The sequence below is a fragment of the Haemaphysalis longicornis genome, unplaced genomic scaffold, assembly GCF_048455015.1.
Source record: "Haemaphysalis longicornis isolate Haplotype H1 unplaced genomic scaffold, Haemaphysalis longicornis Haplotype H1 scaffold_4, whole genome shotgun sequence".
Taxonomy (NCBI): domain Eukaryota; kingdom Metazoa; phylum Arthropoda; class Arachnida; order Ixodida; family Ixodidae; genus Haemaphysalis; species Haemaphysalis longicornis.
This window is the reverse complement of record NW_027526361.1, coordinates 48,160,696-48,184,083: the sequence shown is the minus strand read 5'-3', so window position 1 is coordinate 48,184,083 and position 23,388 is coordinate 48,160,696. Positions and strand designations below refer to the sequence as shown.

Sequence of the window (23,388 nt, the reverse complement as noted above, 5' to 3'; positions counted from 1 at the left end):
TGCCCACACAATTACGTCGATTTCAAAGCGTGATTCAAAAATCCCATAAAGGAAGAGAAAAGCTTGCACACAATTGTGGCTCTAGCCGGGGAAAAGCGTTTAAAATACCTCTTGTCTTCTTACGTGCAGTTAAAAGTATGTTGCGCACGGTTCAGAGTCGTGGTTGCCAGCTTTCCATTTGGCAGGATACGTATGGCTGGTAGATCTAAAAATTACGATTTCAAAAGTTCTAAAGCGCTATCAGCAGAACCATATCGAATTAAGGTGTTTTAAGTGATGCCGTTTCATTCGGGATAAAGAAAATATACTCGATAAAAATCGATTGTCTGTTGTGTATCATAATGCGCAGCCATCCAGTACAGCGCGCGTCAGGGGAAAGTACATCTTCTGTGTGTGAAACACCCACACTTTCGAAGTTTGAGTTTTTTTTTTTCTTTGTATAACAAGAAGAGCGAAAGCAACTTGACTACATCTCGATTCACCAAAATTGTCCGTCTGTAAGAACCAATATGTAAATGGATACCAGCTTGCCTTGTGCCAAAAGCAAAAGTTGCAGGCAAAGAAAGTAAAGCTAAACAGTGCGAAAGCCAGTCAAGGAGTTTTGCAACCGAGCAGAATTGAACCGCAGGCTTTCTCAATAACAACGTCTTAAAGTGATAAAGCCTAGTCTCGCTGCAAAAGCCCCTATATAACGTTATTTCAGCCCACTCAGCCAACGCGGGCGGTTCTGTTAAAAATTCACGCACACAAGCGCGAGCAAAGCTTGCAGCGTACTGTTTCATATCAGTCCCACTCGCCGCGTGATGTCCTTGTTTATATACATCGCGCCCGCGTTATGAAAAATAAAGCCGTCTCGGGGATATGAAATTCCGCACATCGCTTTCCAATGTAATACTCGAGTGTACTTACGCCCGCGCCCTGAACATCAATATCCGACGAGTGGCGCGTCCCAAACGCTACGACAAAAAAGAAAAGAAAGAAAAACATGGTCACAAAAAGCTTCGCACGATACGTCGACGTTTTCTCCCGTTCTTTTCGTTGTTCTGGCGGTAGCAGTGACTCGACCCATTTTCTCTTCTGTCTCGCCCGTCTCGATCCTACAATCCGTACATCATGTCTCTGTCGATCTATCGGGAACTACACCGCCATATCGTATTTATATACAAAAAAACAAAAAAAAAAGAAGCCAACCAAAATCGCGGCTCTGACACGCGACCAAATCGCTATACCCCGACCTGCCACTGCCTCCGATCACTCACGAGCAAATAACCTTCCGAATACCTCGTTCCCGACACCGGAAGCGACGCTCGTCGAATCCGGCGCTTGTTGAATACGACATTAGGAGAAATAGGCGCGCGTGCGCGCCGAGTCGCTGCTTTTCGCGGTGGCAGCCCAGCCCTACACGCAGCCCTACAACGCTTTGTCCAACGCTCGCCCGACTCGTACGTACGTACACTGCGCAGCAGAGTCGGCTCAGCGCGGTACGATTACACGCGTCTTAACTGACTGTGCGTGCTCGGGCCAAGCGCCAGTGCGTTATGCGCAGCGCGCGAAACAATGGCAGAGGGTTCCGAGAGTGCGCGCACGAGGTCGGCTCGAGATTCTCACGCTCGCCGGAGAAGTGGGACGCAAGCTGTCGGGCACGGAAGCGAGCCGACCCGTCCCGCTGCAGTCCGCATGGAGATGAGACGGCACCGTGTCCGTCTGTCGGGCCCGCGTACCCTTTCGCCTGACTTCGAGCGTGTGCTAATTGTACGACGCGTGCAACCGCCGAACTTTTTCGTGAGCGGGGCAGGCCGCCCTTCTCTTTCGCCACGCTCAGCTTTCGCGGGAAGCTGCGTGGCACGTCAAGAGGCCGCCCATTAAATTCACAAACAATGTCACCGGGCTCGTCGCGAAGCCGGGCGAAATTGAGCGGTCGTTACTGTTTGAAAAGCGCGCCGCTTTCTGGCCTTTGTGCGCGCGGGAAAGTGGCGGGGGAGGGAGCGTTAAGCCCGTTGGACGGGTGACGCACAAAATGGCAGTGGCGGGCACGCGCGGGGTAGGAAGACAATTGGACGGAAAAAAAAATCGTGTCGCAAGAAACATCGTGCGAGTAAGCATAATTCGAAATTTACTGCCCGCTCCATTGTGCCGAACGAAGGCATTACCCCTATTCGAATACGAAATGCGATTGTCGGTTGTTTTCAGGCACTGAAAATTTTTCTCCTTGTGATTTAGTGGAAGTAAGATGCGATGAAACCAAAAAATAAAGTGTTATGACCTCAGGGATAAACGTAATGACGTTGCCTCAATGAAATTACAATGTCGAAATTATTTTCCGACGGTACGTTATACAGTTAAACATCGACATAACGAAGCTGACAAAATTCGAAATTTTTCGTTACATCCAGGTATTAGTTACATGCAGGTTTCCAGTTAAGGCTCACGTGAATGATGCAGAAACAAAACCAAAATCCTAGACATCAGAAAGGGCGCCTTTTCGGGAACTTGGTGGTCTTTTCCCCACTCATAATCGTTGACAGGGTGCTAGCAGGGACACTGTACCGGGCGGCGACGCTCTTCTTTCTCGCGGGGAGAGACGGTATTTAAAAATGCGAACTTGTCTCGAAAAAGATAAAACTTTTCTTTTTCTGGCACCAGAACTCATGACCGACGAATCGACACCACAGAGGGAAGTGGAGACTCGCGACCACGCGTGAACAGGCAGGCCTTGCACCTAACCGACACCGCATTGACACTGGAAACGCACCACAGTTTGAGGTACGGACAAAGATCGCTTAATTAGTGCATTACTCTATCCGATTTTTCGGAAAAATTGTGAAAAACAATGCCTCATTGGCGTAGCAAATTCGGTACATCAAGGTTAACCGTCGCAATACTTTTGTTATATAGAGGGTGCAAACATATGGGTTTCCTAGTACGGATTCTTGGGCAAGTTGGTGTGGTGATTTGGATGAATTCATAGCGCAAAGAACGAGCGCTGTCTTCTCCTAATCATGTTAAACCAACACGCCCAGATAGCCACTTTAGTAATTTGGCAGTTTCGCTCTCGGGTCTCATTACTAACTCATATAGTCCGAACGTTTACTATCCCTAGGTGTCCACTGGGGGGATTAAAACTGTTGGTGGGATTATTAGGTCGCAGAGATGCATAACACATCAAACTTTGTCATCCTAACGTAGCAACAGAAAGCTCGAAAGGTGTGGTACCCGTGTGGTAGCAGAAGGAAGCGGTGGGACACCATATATAGTCGGCATCATATTAACAGCGTCTCTTAACTTGTTCCAGACCTGCACAGCGCTTGCGTATGTCTTCATTCTTTTTTTTTTCTTCCGTCCCGTCTGTTTTTAGGTTTAACTGTGATCCACTTGGTCGGCTTTTCCCCGAGACTGCGTCGTATTAAAAGAAACCAGCTATCAGAGAAATACGTTTGAACCCTAAATACGTTTGAATCCGGATATTTCGGTGCACGGACTTTTCGGTGTGCGAACTTTTTGCTGTCGGTGCGGACATTTCGGTGCACGGAATGTCCAAGGCATTCCTCTAACGTTTTAGCTTTAATATTGTAATTTCGTCACACGACATGATTTTAACGTTTGAGAGTTGTGTTTGGGCCTCACTGCGCGGAAACTAGTAGTAAACCTTGGAGGATAATCAGCGCGTAAAATCCCATTTTGATACTAGATGTTAGAAATTAACGATTTAATTCACTTCCGTTCAACTTTTTTTAAATGTTATTATTCAACCGGACAGCCCCAATCCTTTAAAATCTAAGTTTACTGAAGATCTTCTTGCACTTGACGCTACTTCGAACTCTCCTCCGCCGACGCCCAAAGCATCAAACACAAATAAAGAAAACAAACCAATCTATCTTTTAAACACGTCTACATTCCCCTTCCATGATTTTCTCTAACACCCTCGTCGTCGTTGCATTCGATGTCGGTTCTAATTTAAAATAATCACCGATCGCACTTGCAGTGGCATCGCATAGCGGATGGAGCAGGGGGAAGGGGGGTGCCAGGAGTACCAGCCTCCTGGGGGCGGGGGGGTTGGGGGAGGGGGGGGGACATTTGTGCCTTTCCAATGTGTAAAGTGGGAGCCGGAAGCTGAAAGACGAATGTTTCAGCTCTCGTCACACCAGTCACCCGCCGCGGTGGCTCAGTGGCTAAGGCGTTGTGCTGCTGAGCACGAGGTCGCGGGTTCGATTCCCGGCCGCGGCGTCCGCTTTTCTGATGGAGGCGAAAAGCAAAAACGCCCGTGTGTACGAGATTTCGGCGCACGATAAAGATCCCCAGGGGGTCAAAATTAATCCGGAGCCCTCCACTATGGCGCGCCTCATCGCCTTCGTTGCGTCGGCGAGTTAAACACTACAATAAATCAATCAATTAATCGCCACACCAGCCTATTCAAATATTCTTTCCATTATAATGGAACAACGCGAGGACAATTCTGTATCCAACAATGTCCGGGGTGTCGTTATACCCGGCTTGAAGAGGTAATTGACGATGGGGCGACCGGGGGCGAAGAAGGAGCGATTCCTGGAGAGGGGCTATATAATACTTTTCACAGGCTTTGGTGCATTATGCGGGGCAAACGCGTGTTTGTAAAGCAGCTTTTATTGTATAGTGGGAGTGTGCTTTTATTTAGAAAAAAAAACATATTTGTAGAACGCCTTATAGCATCGCAAACACCGGCTGATGGGCGTGTGGCAAAAAAATAGCTAAAGTAGATTAATTTAAAGTAGAAAATCTGCAAAAGAATTTAATCAATTCGTTGCACAACAGGAGCTTCCTGAACGAGGTGTTAAAAAACATACAAGGGCTCAATTTCCCAAAATAACTGGCAAAAATCAAACAGGGTAGCAATCTAAATATGCAATTAGTGGATTGTTGTCTATAACCCACGTTACGCGGAAATGAAGACGTAACAGCTGTTTCAAACAATCAAGCACCCGATAATTACTTTGCCGAAAAGTCCGTGCGCCGAATCGCCCAGTGCACCGAATTGCCCGTACACCGGAATGTCCGTGCACCGAAACGTCCTGCACCAAAACGTCCTGCACAAAAATGTCCTAGACCCCAAAAGTAGGCGGGAGTTTTGTTAGCGTCGAATGAAGACACTCTGGGGCCGGATTATTGTACAGTTTTCCTTTTTTCGATAATTTTTCAATTCAAGAAAGGCACGACAGCGTCGTTGTTTTTGTTGTTTGCTGTGTGAAGCGTCAGCTGAAACGTATAGCAGATGAACGGGTTGGTGAGAAGATAACAGGGAGTTGATGGAACATGGAAAGAGACGTTGGTGAAGTGAATTCATTTCGCAAATGCAAAGCTGACACACAACCAGAATTCTACTGCTAGCCCGGACCCCAAGGTATCAATTGGAATTATCGTCTGCAATGCTGTTCGTCGTGGCGTTGTGTGAATACAAAACGAGAAGCGGGAGAGAAGGGCACGAGCGCCAACGACCAATATCTTTCTGTTGTTCACTGCTTCTACGGATTGCTTTTCCCATATTTCCTTTAGTAATGAAATGATACAGGTTTTAAAATAACAAAAAGCCCGCCCTTAAAATGCACTTGAGTTTTTCATTCTGGTTTCTTTGGAAGCACATACATCTGGATTGAGAGGCAAGAAGCTGCCAATATTTGTTTAAGTTTAACAAATTTGTTTCAACAGCGCTCGCTTCCTTGCAGCACTCTTTCAATCTACGAAAGAGCGGAAGTGTATGTGCATAGAATTCTTTTTAAACATTGGTCGGTCCGACAGGCCAAAAATATTTTTGTTTGTACAGGCTTCAAATTTCTAAATATGTAACGTTCTTTGTGAGGCGACGTTGGCAGTAAATATTGTCCCTGACACATAATAATACGCTCGTTGCATTGATTTGCGCGAACTAGAGTGAAACAACGTTCGAAAGACCAAACGAGTACTTCCTGGAACTTCGCCTTTTTCTTTTTCGAACATTGTGCAACTTTATTGCAGTTCTATCCAATACAAGTGTATCCTGAAGCCATATGTCGGAAATGTTCGTAAGGAAACGTACGCACATTTTTGCAAACACCTGCCCGTCAATCTGGCCCACTCGAATCTTTTCATGTGTCACATCTTTTCTATCGACCGTAAGCTTTAGAGGAACTTGCTCCGTCTACATAAGGTATTGGGCATAAAATATTTGTATTCAATACCGCCTGCAGCGAAACAAGTTAGCGGCGTTTCAGCGAATGACGAACAGAGATAGGCGTCAGAAAAGACACGAGGATGTCTGGACAAAAAAAAAAAAACAGCTAAATCAAGGGCACATCGGTTCACCCTCGTCCAGATAAAGTTCAATTTCACATATCTGAGCCAAACCAACGCGCGAGTGGCGCCTTTCTCGCGCCTCGGAAAAGAAAAAACCTCGTCACAGTGTGTGTGTGCGTATATATATATATATATATATATATATATATATATATATATATATATATATATATATATATATATATATATGTTCTTTTTTAAGGAGGTCTACTGTAGCCCATCCGGCCGAGAAAGGCCCTTGGAAAAGGGACAGCCATAAATCTCCCGGAAAACGAAACCGGAATGTCTCGATAAAGAAGCAGACCACAGCCGATCGACTGAGTGACTCGGAAACCTGACTTGAAATCGCATTTCTCTTTTCGCAGTTGCCTAAGCAGCACTATGGCAGGAATGCTACGCCAACGCGCAAGGGAACAGGTTTTCGCCGATATGTCCCGTGTATATAAAAGAGACATACATACAGAGACAGGGAAAGTAGAGGGTAGAAGGAGACAGTTTTTCCCATTTGTTTGTTTCACTGTTTATTTGAGAGCGCTATCTCGTATTTGAATACCTTCTGCATGCAATGCGTTTATGCTCGGCGGTGAAGTGGCCTGGTATTTACCCACCTTTTTTTTCGCAGCTGCCGTAATTCCCCGTAAGTTCTTAACCCTGCTGTTGGTTGCCAGAGGGCGTAAGAAACTTACGGTGGGAATATTCCTGGGAACATTTACAGCGCGAGTGGAACCTTCTTCTGCTTAGAACAAAGAACAAAAAAGCGCTAACGAAGAAAGAAGAAAAAAAGACAAGTCAACATTATTGCACGTTAACATTTCAAGTACCTGAGTAACACTTTAAAATTCCAATTCGGCGCGCGCCACTGAGTTATGTTCCAGGGAAGAACTAGTTTCCCGAAATTTTCCTGCCGACGTCGAACTGGCCATTTTATTTGAACCAAACCGTGACCGTGCTTGCCTAGAACGCGTTACAAAATGTGGAAAATAAATAAGTTATTTTTGAGACTCGCTCTCAGTTGAACTCAGAATGCTCTTTGCCGGTTTGTAAAATAAAGTTTACTTAGATTACCTATTTATGTTATGTACAAAATTTGCTTACCTGCCAGCTCATAAAAACACTACATGCCCACTCCAGTTAATTGGCCGAAATTTAAATGTTTTATACATTAGCTGTGTGTTCATGTGCAAGGAAGGAACACCAACACGCAGCAAAGTCTGAAGATTCTTTGTGTGGTGAAACATATGTCCACCACCACATAATTTTTTTTTTTTTTCAGAGTAAATGAAGGAACAAAAACACCAACTATTCAACGGGTTCAGCTGATGCGAGGAGCTAATGGATTGTTTTCTTTTTAACACGGTTTCCGGAGTACAAGAGGCTCGGCCCAGGAAGGGCGCCCAACCATTGCGCCGGAAGCTCGTCAGAATGTTTATTCACTCCCTCCCTCCCCCCCCCTCCCTCCCTCCCTCCCTCCCTCCCTCCCTCCCTCCCTCCCTCCCTCCCTCCCTCACTCACTCACTCACTCACTCACTCACTCACTCACTCACTCACTCACTCACTCACTCACTCACTCACTCACTCACTCACTCACTCACTCACTCATCTGTTTGTATAATTTGAAGTAGATTTAGTGCCCGAATTCAAGTCACCAGCTAAGCTCGGCTGTGTCCAACTCTTCTGCGTATTTTGCAATTAATTTTAACCATGACACCAACGTTGATTCACATGAGAATCAAACTTGTCAACACATCAATGTTTAACCTCCGAAATGCATATAACAGTATCCCACGGTGACGTAACAGCATCGGCAGAAGCCATTGAGAAAATATATGTTAAACGTACCGTCGGTTTCGAAGTCCATTCCTGCACTCTGAGCACTGAGGTAAAAGCTTGGTACAGGAGAAATGCCGTAATTAATAAAGTAATCCTCACTGGCTCCTAAGAAACGTATCCGTCGTGCAAACTGTTGTATTAGCTAACATCAAGCGTGTGCGTACAGCAAACGTGGCTTGATCGGTACTTAAAAAACCTGAGAAGGTTTTGTGTACGTGCGGCCGAGGGCACCGAGAGTTTTTGCACACGTAGGGCGTGCCGATTGGGCGCTTGGGTTTTTAGGCTTTTGATGTGTTTAACCAGTTGCGATTCTGAGCTTGTGTCGTCCTCATGCTTTTCTGTCCCCGTTAATTTGCATGCAGTTGTTAGTTTTAAGAGAAGGTATACTACGGATCCTAGGCTGCGAAAATACGCTGTCATCAATGAAATGCAACATCCATTCCACATTTCCGCACAGCAGTATCCCTCGTCTGTAGATGTCGGAAGACGTGTTACTGGGGGGCGACACCAGCACCCTGTTTCCGTTTTCAGCCCTTGACAGCATACAAGGCTATGCGTCCCATTAGGCGAGTTAATCTGCGGCACGCCAAACAGCGAATACTAACCGAGATTAATGCAAACGGGGCTACCTGTTCAGAAAAAGAAGGGACTGTTGAAGTACATCCATGCTGCCTCGGCTGACAACGGCTCCTTAATCCAAGATGGCGCGCGAAGCATTGCGTGAGACCTTGACGACCTACTAAATCGTGAAGCCACACCCTACAGAGACTATTAGACACACCGCTATATTTGGACTGCTAATCGAGCACGGGTACGTAATCTCTCTGTATCTGGGCAAGGTGTTTTTCCTGCTTCGTGGCGAGCTGACCGTTTTCCTGTCCCTCCGCGGACGGTGACGTAACGTGTCGTCTCAATATATACGGATGGCCCTGCTGCTGCTGAAGGAATTCAAGCGGGTTCCTCTGCGCACGGCGGGTCACAGCGCTACCCACGCGCCAAGATTTGATCATCGCCTTGAAATACTCAAGGCCGCTAAGTTTCCGCTTCGTTCCGTTAAACGATGCGGGCTTTGAAACTGGATATGACCACGCTGGGCGAGTGGAAAATGAACGCTTGCCGCGATTCGTAATTGCTCGCGCCACGATTAAGTGCGCCTTCTTTCGCATTTTTTTCGTCGCTAATCACGAGTGGCCATAGGTGAAGGGGAAGGCATGCGGATGCTTCGTCGCTTGAATCAAGCCAGTCACCAGATGGTGGGACCGATCGTCTCACTACAGCGCCAATGTAATTGGCTTGGGAAAACGTCAGAGGTGGCACCCGGCCTTGGTAGGTTGCGAAGCATCACGCGGTATCGCAGCTGCTCCTGCAGGAACAGAAATACGAAGCGCAGCGCAGCTCTTTCCAAGATTCCCGACTCTTGCGCGACGCCTTCCAAGTCAACGAGGTTTTACAAAACCTGAAAGTGCATCCCTGTCGACGTTGTTGCAACTTCCACTGCCATTTTCAGTAAGCGAGGGACTACTAGGGAACGCACAGCATGATGCTTTTCTTTTTCTACGCGCTAAGGTCAAGTCGCAGGTTAAGTGTAGTCACAGACCTTCTTGAAGAAATGCGAACGGTTACACGAAAGCGGCTTGCATAGGAGGTCAGTTCAAGGCGAAAAAAGTCCTATGACGGTGTCGTGCGTACGCGCGGATGCTTTAGAACATTTGCCAAGTGACCAAGACCATGTTCTTCTACAACAAATGGACTTAGACGCTTCCTCTCTGTTAATTTCTGAATGTGTACCTTACGAAGCAAGTAACTACGGTTTGCTTACCAAAATAGCTATGCGTGATGTTAGGTGTCCTATCCTCGCTTACACCATATTTTAAAAATTCCCGCCGGAGCTACAAGATGTCGATTCCCCTTCCAATGTTTAATACCCTGTGTGATTAACGGTACAAGACGAAACGAAGGAAAGCGTTGAGTACGATTTGTGCTGATAGGCTGCGCGCGACGCAGTCTTCAAGAAGGAATTTCAGCCTTTTGTCGCCCAAGAACCTGGAGTTGTTAGCGGGAGAGCGGAGTAGACTATCATGTTAATCCTCCAGCCAAGCAATCTCGTTCTTCTCGTCTTTCATCGCTGTTACCAAACGGCTGAACCTCAAGCCAACCGACCAATACAAACAAGCAAAACAAACGTATGAAATACGACCCTCTCAGAAAGGCCATTTCCATGATACTTTCCGAAGAGCATTTGGATGCGGCAGGTACAAACATCCCAAGGAAACCGGTCGGGTCATCTATCTAAATGGCCATCTAACTACCGGCTGGCCGCTACGTACTTCTAGCTGGACCTTTAAAGGGTTAGGCAGGCAGAAAGCGGACGCGGCTACTACGTTAACCAGGCTAAACCAGTTAACACAAGAAAAGCGAATGTAAAGCAGAAACACCTGGAAAAGGCGCGGAACAAGAAACAAGAAAGCGCGAGGACGTGGCTTGTGCCGCACACAAACACTCCTTTACCTGCGCCGCCCAAAGGCTTCGCGACGTGGCAGCGGCTCCGTCCGGAATGTAGGGCGGTAAGATGGGGCGAACACCTTCCAAGTGGAATGCTTCAAATGGTTTGCTTTGAGCCCTTTTCTTTTCATTGCTTCGCAGGCCGATTTTACAGTGAAGCAACTTCAAAGATACCTTCACCTTATTTTTCCCCTGCTCAAGATGGGCAGATTTCAAAGGCTAAAACTGATGTTGCGTACCAGGGGACACCATTCTGTTTGGGAGGTGTTCGGGACAGCAATCCGCGCAGATAGGTGGGAAGGCGGCGAAAGAGCGAAATACGGAGAGCGAAAGACGCTGTCACCCAGGTAATGAAACGCTGAGCGCTGTAATTGCTAGCTCCTGCGACTCGTATCCCATACCCTTTTCCCCTTTTCTTTTTTGCTTCCACCAGAAGGCATCCGGCCTACGTCGCTCCTTCGTCGCCGAACAACGCCCGCAGGCTTCGGCCCCGAAAGGAAGTGAACGAAAGGATGAGCCGGGTGCCGTGCAAGGCGAAGACGGGAAAGGCTACGGCGGCCCACTTGAAATATGGGTGCCAGGCCAGCATAAGAGTAATCGGCTGCTCGCACGCTCTAGTGGTGCAGCAATACAAAAAATAATATAGAAAAAAAAGCGATTCGGATTGGTGCCCAAGCACAGCGCCTGCGATCATCCATTCCCGTTCCTCGCTACGCTGAGCCATGGGGCTACCCTAGGGTTATGCACCCAAAGAGAGACGACGGGTTTATTGCCCCACGCGTTGTTGTGACCCGACGACAACAAGGCGAAGTGAGGGCAGAGTGAGAGCGTTGGAATATCAGCGCAGACTTAAATTTGGAGGAAGCCTTGACGGAGCGGCTTCCTTCGAGCTACAAATCTTACTGCGAACATTGGCGTTTTTACTTTAAGCTGATGTTTGAAAAGAGCGTCCTTATTTTGAATCGCAGCGAAACATTTGGGCAACTTAACGCTTCTTTAGGCGCGCGTCTGCAAATTTAGGCACTGGGTGCATTGGTTTCAAGGTGCTTGCTTGCGCTTGTGTCACGCGGCGGAGACAGCTGCCTTGAAAATTAAACTCTTCCAATTGGACCCCCCCCGAAACAGTTACACCATTTATGACGCCTCTAGTTTCGTTGCCATTAGGAAAGTCTCTCCCCTCATCGACATGCTCGAATGACGCTTTTAAGGCAACCACATAGACTAAGCTGAGTTGTTAAGCACGTGGGTGCTTGCTTCACGTTGGCCTAGAGAAGTTGGATATCACAGAAATTCTGATTTTACTCACACCAGAGGTCTTCGCTTCGCATGTGAGGAATGAATTCCGGCTTTTTGTTGCCAGCTGTGATGCTTCAACGACATCTATATTGTGCGACGTGTGTTCTGCGTAAGGCCATCACCATTAGGCAAATTTAAAGCTTGGAGTTACGCCTTATTCTTAATGTGTACAGACCATGCGCGATAGGTCGCTAATGTGCATGTTCTAACCGCTAATGTGGAGTCTGTTATTATGGACATTTGATAAAAGTCTCAATCACCCGGCTACCCAATCAATGCCGGAATTTGAATGCAATGAACGGCCAAAGGCCACATAACCGTGTGACCTGCACCACCGCTTCATTAAAGGAACGAAATGACAGCATGATCACGTGACTCCTTTACTGCGATTAAGTCCCAAGATAATAGTATCTGGCCGGTGCCCCTGTGCCAATCGAATGCGACCGAGCTGAATCTTTTATCGAAACGCTATACCAATAACCACTCGACGATGTAACCGCAATCGCGATGGCAGATTGCAGAATTGTTGGACACGCCTCTTATTACAGCGAAGCTTTCATGTAGTCCACCCAAAACGCACTGCAGGAAAGCCAACTTCCTCTGATGATGACGATGACCGTAGATGAAGTGAAGAAAATTAGAACACGTCACGTGGTTGGAATGAAACCTGGGTCCCTCTTTTTCTTTTTCTTTATTGTGTGGCTTGCCATAGCACAACAGTTACATGCTCAACGTAGAGGTGGACGTTATAACCACTCTGGCATACTTCAAGCAGGCAGTTTCATTCCAATTAAGCCCGTCATGATTTTTACATCATAACATCCCTTTACGGCGTACACCTCTCTAAGTTTCCGCACACTGCGCCATTCGGGCACGGTCCAAACAGCTTGGATTTGGAAAGGGATACTAATAATCATAATTAAATAGGGTTCGCTGCCTTCTGGGTTGGTTGGTTTTGTGACAGACGGGATTTCGGAAAAATTGGCATTCCCCCACCGTTGTCATTTCGACGGAGAAGTGCTTGATTTTAAGTGCGAATGCACTTCTTAAGCGAGCCTGAATCGTCCGCCGCCGTCGTCCGTATAGCAACAGCTGCGGGTGCGCGCGCTCCTCGTCTTCCTCCTCGTCTTCCCTAGCAACGGGGGGAGATGGGCGCGCGCTACTTTCCTCCTCCTCTCTCCGCTCAGTGACTGCGGGTGTTGGGCGCCTCCTCTCCACTTCGGGCGGGAGAGCTCTCGCTCGCGTAGCGGGCGCTCCGCATTCCGACGCGTGAGGGCGCTCGTGTAGCCCTCGCCGTAACGGCGGGCGCTACTCTCCTCCTCCTCTCTCCGCTCAGTGACTGCGGGTGTTGGGCGCCTCCTCTCCACTCCAAGATCACGATATCCACCGTAATCGCGCAATCATCAACCTTGCATTCGCACTTACACACTCTCCCCCTCGGGGAAGTGCGAGGGAATTTTTTTCGTCCTGGATTTGAGTTGGAGCAAAAATTTACGTGGTGGATTTGAATTAGCGTTATGTACAACGTGATACCCTCACGATGCCTAGTGTCTCCGCCGAAGAAAAAAAAGTGTACCAATTCACCCTGTGAAGGTGGTTGGAAAGCGAAGCTGTAAATGACGCCCACAACGATTACCCTTGCGACCTCACTTGAATTCGCACACGTGGCTCTAGAAAGAGGGAAACCAGAGGCAAGTGAAATGCACTTAACCACACCCTCTATTAGATATTTTTTGCTAAGGTTAAATCAATGCATCCTTCATGAACGGTGGTTGGTTGAGTTGTATTAGTGAAGCATATGAGTGGAAACTCTTTTTTTAATTAAAGGAAGCTCAAATCCAGTGGTAGACGAGCTCATTTCTCCTTCGTGCTGCCGCCGACGGAGGCGACGAGATCGGCGGCAGAGACACAGGAGAAGTGAGAGGCCATGAGTTGGTGTGAGGTTCTTTCAATTTTTATAACTCGTAGCGCATGCACAAGGCGCGCACACGGCTGCTGCACGGGCCGTGGGGGGAGCGCACAGCGGGGCGAGAGGTCGCGTGACGCTATCACGTGGCATTCAGCGAGAACGCAGGGGGTAAACCCGCAGATGTGCTCGGCGAGCGCACCGTCGGTCTCCTCCACCCCCGCGTGGGCTCGTAGCTCAATAGGTAATACAACGGGCTCTCGCTCCGTTTCTCTATTCTTTCCAGGTTCGATTGCTGGCGGTGCCAGTAGCTTCTTTTATTTGTTCGCGGGAGTTCTCTGTTAACACCAACGGTCGCGACAGAACTCTCGGGGGTGGAGGTAAAGAGCTTCGCTTTAAAAAAACAATAACAGCTGCCTACGGCTCCCCGGTTGGTGACTCCAACACAGGGGGCTGCACCAAACGGAAAAAAAAAAAAAACTAGACGCATTCATGGGTCCGCCTGACCGCGCCACTACAACAAAGCCAAGCGTCAGGGCTTGCGCTTCCTTGAACGTGCGAAGCAAATGAAAAAAAAAAAAAAGAACAATGTTACAGCTCACTAGTGCGACCTTGCAGAATCGGAATTTAATTTCCTCCTTGTTAAGTCTGCTGCAGGGTGACTAGCCGCGCTGACGTCGGCGCGCAGCCCCGTGCATACACGGTGAGTGCAGCGCGCTGTAACCTCATTTGCAACCACGGACAGAGCCGGTCCGTCGGCAGTTTGTCCTGCGACAGAACGCAGCGTGAAAAGGGCGTACCAGCAGCGGGAATTGCGGCAGAAACAATGTGAATACGCCGATCTCGATTTTATAGGAAAAAGCGAAGAGGAAAGCGGAGAACCGCAGAAAAGGCGTTTTTCCAAGCATACGCACGACACTCCTGAGATTTTCCACAGCCTAGCTCAATCATTCTAAACCGGTAGCAACCACGACTGCATCTGCAGCTGCCGCTCAACCACTGAAATCACCGGTCGAACGGCTTTTGCTGTCGTTGCATAACGTTTATTGAAGCCGAAAAATAAAAATCAAGAAAAGTGGCTGGCATTTTCCTAGTCCGAAAAGCCGTAGGCTTTAGCCGCTGCCCTATCCCGGAAGAACGGGTTGATCTGATCCTCGAGGCGATCGCTGGTCAGCCCATGCTCCCACTGCTCCGGGGAGGGGGGAGGGGTAGGATTCTGGTGATAGGGGCATTCCCACTCAAAGTGACAGGTGGCATTTGGTGCGTGGCATTTCGGGCATGTTGTGAGGATATGTAATGCAGGACTGTCGAGTTGAAGTAGGCCTGGGTTTGAAGCCGGGGCAATATGGGGGCGTCCCTAGTATTGAGGAACGTGTAAGGAGAGGAAGGCCGATTTGGCAGTATTGGAGTTGGTTAGAGTCGAGCCATCGGTCCGGCGTGACCTGGAGCCAAGAATACGCGAATAGACGGGAGTCGCCTTGCGTTGAATCTTTTCAAAGCAGGGTGAGAAATGCAGCCGAATTGACAGTTTCACCAGGCCGGCTGGGTATCGGTATCGGCTTTCGCTGTGTTTTTTTTTTTTACTTTTAAAGCTCTGTTACCACAGTTACAACACAGAAAAAGGCTCGTTCCTCGTAGCGTCTATCTGACCTTCAAGCTCATCCAAGGTCAAGCCAGCGCCTCGTGCGGTTTCGGAGTGAAAGCGTACCATCGCTCGTCCAATCCAAGGAGAGGGGTGCGAAGATGGGGATAGGGGGAAAGGGTAAGGACCTGTGCCATCAGAAAATGATGTAAGGAGGCGCTGGCTGCTTCCCATTCCACTTTGCGTTCGCGCCTAAAGCGCCGCGCATGCGCCGAGCAGCGGTGAAATGGTGTGCACGCCCACTGCGGGCTCTCGGAACGATAACTAGCTATGTATCGGCAAAATTGATTTAACGGCATTCAACCGCTGCAATTTTTGTTATATTGTTACGTGGTGTCCGGAAAAGTGAAACGTACCATAACAAATAAGGGGGGCGCTGTATTTACAAAGCGGCCATGACATCCCAGCAATGCTGCGTTCTTGTTGGGGGCATGTAAGCGTGGTGCGGTGCGGCAGTGTCCGCTTCTGCGTCTCTTAACAATGCGTCGTACCCGCCGCGGTGACTCAGTAGCTAAGGCGTTGTGCTGCTGAGCACGAGGACACGGGTTCGATTCCCGGCCGCCGCGGCCGCTTTTCTTATGAAGGCGAAAATAAAAAACGCCCGTGTGTACGAGATTTCAGCGCACGTTAAAGATCCCAAGGTGGTCAAAATTAATCCGGAGCACTCCACTACGGCGCGCCTCATCGCCTGCGTTGCGTCTGCGTGTTAAACCCTACCATCATCATCATCAACAACAATGCGTCGTAGCCAATAGAATATCATTAGATGTAATAGCTAACCATTCTTGAATCTTCGAACTCAACAGCCCTGCTCGGTAATGCCGAAATACTCAGCGGCCCTAATCCAGACAACTTGATTCGCCAAATTTACGTTAGGCCAAGGCTTACCGTACAGACGCCGATCTGCACTGAAAGTTAAGAGGCTACGCAAGAAAGCTGTCTTAAGGACGAAGAGGAGTTCCTGCCTTTATGTAATACCAACTGTTTTCTTTAGTTCGAAGACATTTCGCTGCGCGACTATTTTTCAGTAAGGTGAAACAGGTGAAAAGAAAAATCACTCTGGACTCTCGAGACACAGACAGCCGGTTACAGAGCAAGCAGAGCGAACAGAAAGCCGCTATAGGGCTCAGCCAAGCGAGTTAAATTAGTTTAGCGACCTCGTCGCAAATGTCAGACACATTAGAAAAAAGACCTGCAACGTCGTTAGCCGGATGACAAAGCTCTTTCGGGGTAAGTCGCTGAAGTCCTGCTGGTGTCAACGTGGAGAGTTCGGTGAAAAAAAAATTCCAAATTGAATCCCCAACGCCGGAGAGCAATTTTTCGCCTTTAAGAACTTAGTGAGAAAGTGTGGAACCAGCAGGGTGGGAACCCTGAACGCTGCAGTGAGACGAGAAACGCTGTGCAAGCTACTGTTAGCTTTGTATTAAAAAAAAAAAAACTACTGTGTCACGTCGCAGTGCCTTAATGTGTGCTCGGTGCCGGCACAGCATGATACAGCGTCTTACGTATGAAGCAGCTGACTGTGATACGGTTCATCAAAATCAGCAAAAGAGAGCTACTTATCTCCACTATATCCTTGGCAAAGTCCATATCAAGTGACCCTTACTCGTTCTATTCAGCAAGCGTGGAGTTCCCAGCGCCGCTTATGCATTATTGATTGCGTACGTCGGCGATAACCAACTCTCATTTCACAAGCAGCCTTGTTTTTATCGTCGGCCTTTACGGTTTGTTTTTCCTCCAAACCAGGTGGCGGCAAAAAAAAAAAAGAAAAACTTTTTATGTGTGAACTACCGGCGGTTTCTTTTCTTAGCCCTTCCTGCCCAGTTGAAAGCTCTTCGCTTCAGCAAAGCCGGCCGGAAAAACTTTGAGTATGTACCAAGGATGCATGATTGGATGGAAACGTGAGACCACTCAGACTGCGAGTGCACGAAGCAGCGTTGAGGAACGGAAACTTGATGCCCTTGCTCGAGTGACAGCGACAAGTAGTCCGAATGGCCGAAGCCGCCGCCAGGGACCATGGGCTCGTGGCTAATGACAGAGTTGGATGGACGGAGACTCGCGCTCCTTCTGCTCCCAATCACTTACCTGGTAACAATAAACGTTCCCCTTTCTATCTCTCCGCTACAGATTGCAAGGCGCAAAAGTACCGCTATGTGAAACAGCCACTTTCCCTTCAATCAATCAATCAGTCACTCAATCGATCAATCAATAAACCATCGCACCAACTTAGTGCATGGTCAGAATGATTGCCTGTGAAAAACCGTATCTACAAAGTAATCACATCAACTATCGTTATTTTATGGACAGTCGCTAAGGTTGCTGTCTTCCGGGAAAAAAAAAAAGAAAAGTGAATTCGTAACGCACATGCCGTAGTAGGGTGGCGACCACGTAAAAACCGAGTGTGGCAACATATCTGTCTGCGCTTTCTTGACCGACAGCGTTTTCTTTGTTTTTTTTTTGTTTTTTTAAGGAGTAATGACACGAAATTTCAAAGCTGAGGTAACTGTGTAAAATGCTTCCTTTTTATAAGGAGATATCTCCCAGCAAGTTTCAACAGCAACCATTCGGCGTAACATTTTTAATCCATTTTAATCTTTGCCCGCACGAGAAAGCCCAGAGCGGGCCGACATCACATCATCTGCTACTTGACTGCCGACATCGGGGCTCCCGTGACGAAGCCGACGAGCTGGCGGTGGATGGTGCGCCTTGCTTCGGCGTGTTACACGTCTTGGCTTTTGGACTGACGTCATGCTGCCCGGGCGCGTGGGGACGGTGAAGACCTCGGACGGTCTGGGCGTGCGCGCGTCCAGAGCGGCCGCGGTACAGCAAGAATGGTGACGTCACGTGATACCTCCTGTCATGGCGGCCGCTCGGCGTTCGTTTTGTCGAAACCGAAACTGACAGGAATAAACGACGCCGTAAGTGATTGTTTACGCTGAGCTCGACCTGTCTAATGTGCCATTCTATGATTAGTGGCACGGTAGGCACGCATAGCAGCGAAAAAAAAAACGTAACACGAAAATTTCGTGTCAGTACTCCTTCAAAGCCCCAACCACGGCCTTAGAAGGCGGATGAACCTGAAACTCCCTATCCCCCCAGCTTAACAAATACCAAAAACTGCGTGCACTCACCTTCGTCCGAGGCATCGGGACAGTCCGCCGAGCCGTCCCGTACCCTGGAGAGCGCTATGCAGATCTTGGGGTCGCTCCGACAGACGAAGTGCGTGTCCTGGTCACACGTGGTGTTTGTTTTCCAAGGCCGCTTTGGTACGCTTCCAGCTGCGTGAGAACGAGACGGCAGAGTCGGGATGAGTCGATAGTGCGGGGAAAGAAGCTGGTTCGCCAGTTTTAAGTTTTAAGCACTGCTCTGAAGCGACTGCAAAACAAGGCCAAAGCGAAGGAGTAGGCCGCGACGGGGAAAGCTTTCGACGTCGCCAGCAACACACAAGTCTGAGGGGCTGTTGCGCCTACTTAACGTTTTTTCTCTCTCACTAGAGCGATATCTTAGGGTTCATATAAGCCATGTAAAGCTAGCAATACGCAGGGAGCCAGTAACCTAGAAAATCGAGCTGGGTTAATTTTGGATTGCTGGAGCAATTTATTTATTTATTTATTTATTTATTTATTTATTTATTTATTTATTTATTTATTTATTTATTTATTTATTTATTTATTTATTTATTTATTTATTTATTTATTTATTTATTTATTTATTTATTTATTTATTTATTTATTTATTTATTTATTCAGACCAGCTTGCCCAGAAATGGTTCACTCCGGCGCTCACCGGCGTTCACTGGCGCCTGCCCGAAGGAAAACACAATAAAAGAAGTGCAGAGTTTTGAGTCAATGTGGCGCCGCTCGTATCTGACACGCGTACACCGTTTTTACGTGCAAGGAACGGAATGCCTCCTGTCACAACTTTATTCGTACGGTTTGAAATATTTCACCCGCAGCCAGTAACGTAAAAATAATCGTCCGAACAAACGTCGAAGCTAGGTACAGAGGTTGATCAAAATAAATGATCATTGAATCCTTAAGTGGATTCGCACACCGCGAAGTTCAATGATGAGCGACTCGGTGCTTAACGAAACTGCCTGCGTGACTGGGACATTACTTTCTTGATAGAGAAATGTTGTTTATGTGTCCAATTATTTCAAGAATAACTGTAACAACGATGACTTGGAGCGAAATGAAAGCAAAAATGTACAACGTAAGTGTATGATGTTTGTTGCGTCCTCAGAGTCCGTACTACGTGATCAGAACCAAGTATTACTAAAATATTTAAGAGGAGCCTTTTCCCTCGTTATAAACACGTAGCCCGAAGGCCACACATGATCTAATAAGTGTAAGTTGCTTTCGCCCAATCATAAACACATCTCGAAGCTCCTGAGACCTTATTCCTGACTTGGTGCACTACTGCAGATAAAGGTGTATAAAACAGTGTTCGTGTTTTCCGGAACCAGGTAGGAGTAGCTTCGAAAGCGTTTGCCGGACACAAGAAACGAAGAAAAACAGCTCGCCTAGCCTTCAATCAGGGCTTGGTCCACAGGGGGGAAGTGGGAGATCGTTCCTTCCGAACTAGAGCTGCTATGCCACCCACCTCCTAGCCATGCCCGAAGGAATCTCCCGCTCAGCAATGACCCCTCCGAAATGGTCGGTCCGGATTCGTTTCATATCTGAGTACGAGGCCCGGTACACGTAGCTACTTCTCCATTCCCCAGGGGCACGGATTGGTGTATCTCTTGAGGCGAGGTAAACCCGCTAAAGAAGCATAAACGAAACAAAGGACCCCCAAGAGTACGCGAGTGTATCGATTTGGTTGGCAGCGATCCCTTCAAGAACGTTCTAGGTATGCCCCATAATTCAGCAGGTCATTAGGCCAACTTTAAGCTGAAACAGTTCCTGGTGATTATCTGCAGACCCTTGACATAACTGCAAGTTTTGTGAGTGATTCGATACGTGATCCAACAAGCGAAAAGAAAATATACGAGGCTTACTAGGCTGCTCGGTAGCTGTATACAGCCTGAATATTGTGTCATCTAGACCTAATAGGCGGTAAGCATTGAATCCTGAAGGCACGATTAGAGATAGAGGAAGAAATGTAAGACGCTCAATGGAAGATTGGAGCTTCAATTAGCCGTTTGCTTTCCTAAATGATGTTCTCGATTCTTTCTGCTCATACCAAACTGGGACAGCAAATTGCAGCCTCCATACTTTTACTCTACATAGCTTATTGCTTTCACTGTCTGCAGTTGTGTCACGGTTGTTCGCGCGGCTTCCGGGCACAATTAAGGTTTTTTTTTCTTCAGGGAATCAAAACAAAAATAAAGACTCAAAACGTCTTATTAGATATTCGTCGCAGAGTCTTCGCTTAACAATGTAATAAGCACATGGACAAATAGCTAATTACCAAAGTCCCTGTAGCGTGTCCCGCAATTTTAAAAGGAATACATGAGACCAGGAAGAAAAACATGAACTAAGGAAATAGAACGGCAATACTAGCGGAAGTAATGACGCCTTGTAGAAAGCGAGACCTAGGGTTTGAAGTTGTTTTTTTAACGCACATTCTTTTTAAGCATGTTCTTAAAAACGGTGCCAGCGTTATGGGGCCTTTTAAAGCTTCTGGAAATGAGACTCCTACTAATAGGCTTTCAATGCTCGAATGAATATTTTGCTAATCCTAGTGAATTTTTGTTCACCATCTATGGGCCTCGCTTTTTTTATTCTGCAAGACATCTCAACCTTCGCAAAAGTTTACTATGGGGCCCAATTTTCGTTATCTATTCACTTGTTCCAGCAAATATTCTGTATAACAAATGTATTGCCATTCTATAAAAATACGGAAGTTGTCACCGAATACCTCATGCAGGTCTTCCGAACAATTTCAAGAACATTTATGTTGGTTCTCACTGTAAACTGCCAAAATGTGATACTACAAGCAATGTGTAATTAAACTGGTCGGTATCGCACAAACGTATTTTTTTTTAAATTATAACAACATTTGCGAGACTATTTTTGTTTGCTTATTCTACTGGCTACAGTATCTTCTATAAGAAACTAACAACCCTGTTCGGTTCACGTGCCCGGCAACAAATTAATATCTTCAAGTATTGTTTAAACGAGATGATCATGGCTTGTTTAAAGATGTATTCGTAGAAACCAGGTTTTGTAATTTGTTACAACTTTTCACTGACGCAATGAACGAAGTCGGGAACGACTGCATGCTCAGATGCCCGTTCTATTTGTTTTCTTACTGAAAAATGTAATCAACTGAAGCAATATTTGCCGCGAATTAACAACGTTTTTGTACCCAGGACTGCGTGGAAATATATGCAAACCAACATGAAGGAGTTAAAAATGCTTAGCTCTATCGAGATGCGTGTATGGCTCACACTAGTTAACATGCATTTTCTGAGAACTGATAAATGTCAATAAAGGAAACCTGTGACAGGTGGGTAAGTGCGATGGGGCTGTGAAATCGGCTCGGCTGCAAAATGACGAAGTTGTGTGAAGATGCAGTCAACACCCCCCTTTGATTTTTCCTCTCCACCTCTAAACTAGTTTTTTCAAGCGGACACTTCACAACGAGCAATTATGGCATGTGTCACTTTACCATTCCCACTAATGAAGCATTTCCACTGCAATCAGGGACACCTTTTTGCAATAATGCTGTTAATGCTAGCAATCCGAATCCCGTCATTAACTTTCGAAGCTGAATGCAGCCCATGATTCAAACCTGCAAAGTAACAGCTATCCGCAGTGTTGCTCTAATGAATGTCGGTTACAATATCAGCGCTATGCAAATGAAAACGCCCGTAAGTTTAATCTTAGGACCAGGCATTCGTATTTTCTAGTGGTTTGTCGTTTAGGTCGACAGTATGTGCCCCGATTCTCGCACCGCAAGAAAAAAATCTCCACCACTCAAGCTTCGTACCGCCGGATACTCATCTCGCCCGAGAGAAGTGGACGCGTAGCTAAAAAACAAATATATGCCGAACTTGACGGAGTGAATTCGTGGTTTGTAGCGTGTATGGTGCAGTTAGCATGGTCTACCCTCTACAGCCGCGTGCGCTGTCAATGGTGCCCTCGCAGGCTTAATAATTAAGTGCTTTACGATCACGCGCATAAGTCTAATGTGGCTACTCAGACCACCGCATTGTACAAAATGCGAGCTGCGTAACCAACTCCGCAGTGCTTCGCATTGAAAAGTTCCGCCGTAAACTATGCAGTACTTGTAGTTAACTGCCGCGAAGATAAGGAATGCCGTAATGAACGACGTTGAGGTAAATCCTGCCCACGCTGGCATGTTGTAAAGCGTCCTTAAAGGGACCCTGCAACACTTTTTCAACTTTTTTTGGCTTGCATCTTTAAGGCTTGCAGAACGTAGTCACCCAGCACACCCAGTACTTAGGTTAGGAGGTCGCAAAGTACCTCAACCAAAAATTACTGCTTTCTGCCCATAAGATAAGTTGGAAACTCGCTCAAAAGGCTTTTCTCTCTTTCCCAGTCTTGACGTTCTTTGACCGCTCGAATTACGTCATTAAGGCCATGTAGCGGCTGTTGGCCGGTTTTCCTTCAGTTGCAGCAATAAACGCTTTTCGATAGCAGCTTCAAAAATAAAGCCACGAAAACAAATCAGAAACGGAAGGCGCATCTGGAGCGACGAGCAAATCACGAAGTGCCGTTCCGTGCTGGCGATAACTATAGCTTTCGCAGTGCTTTCAGACACGAAGGAAAGAGTGAAAGCGCTTATCAAAAGTGTTTTAGGGTCCCTTTAATCAGCAATGAAACGTTCGTGTTCAAGACGCGACAGCGGTGTACGGTTTTAAAGAAAATAACCAAACTCAGGGTGATGCAATGAAAGAACCTTGGGCACAAGTGCCATTTTGTTCTAGCGGCATTAAATA

At 47.1% G+C, this 23,388-nt stretch overlaps 1 protein-coding gene across 1 annotated transcript in view; it reads right to left on the bottom strand.

Moving 5' to 3' along the window:
* Positions 1-23,388, bottom strand: part of LOC144178653 (uncharacterized) — a 241,113-nt gene that overhangs the window by 119,502 nt on the left and 98,223 nt on the right. Inside the window, 1 exon segment of the mRNA XM_077706659.1 lies at positions 18,611-18,757. Within this exon segment, the coding sequence (XP_077562785.1) occupies positions 18,611-18,757 (147 nt within the window).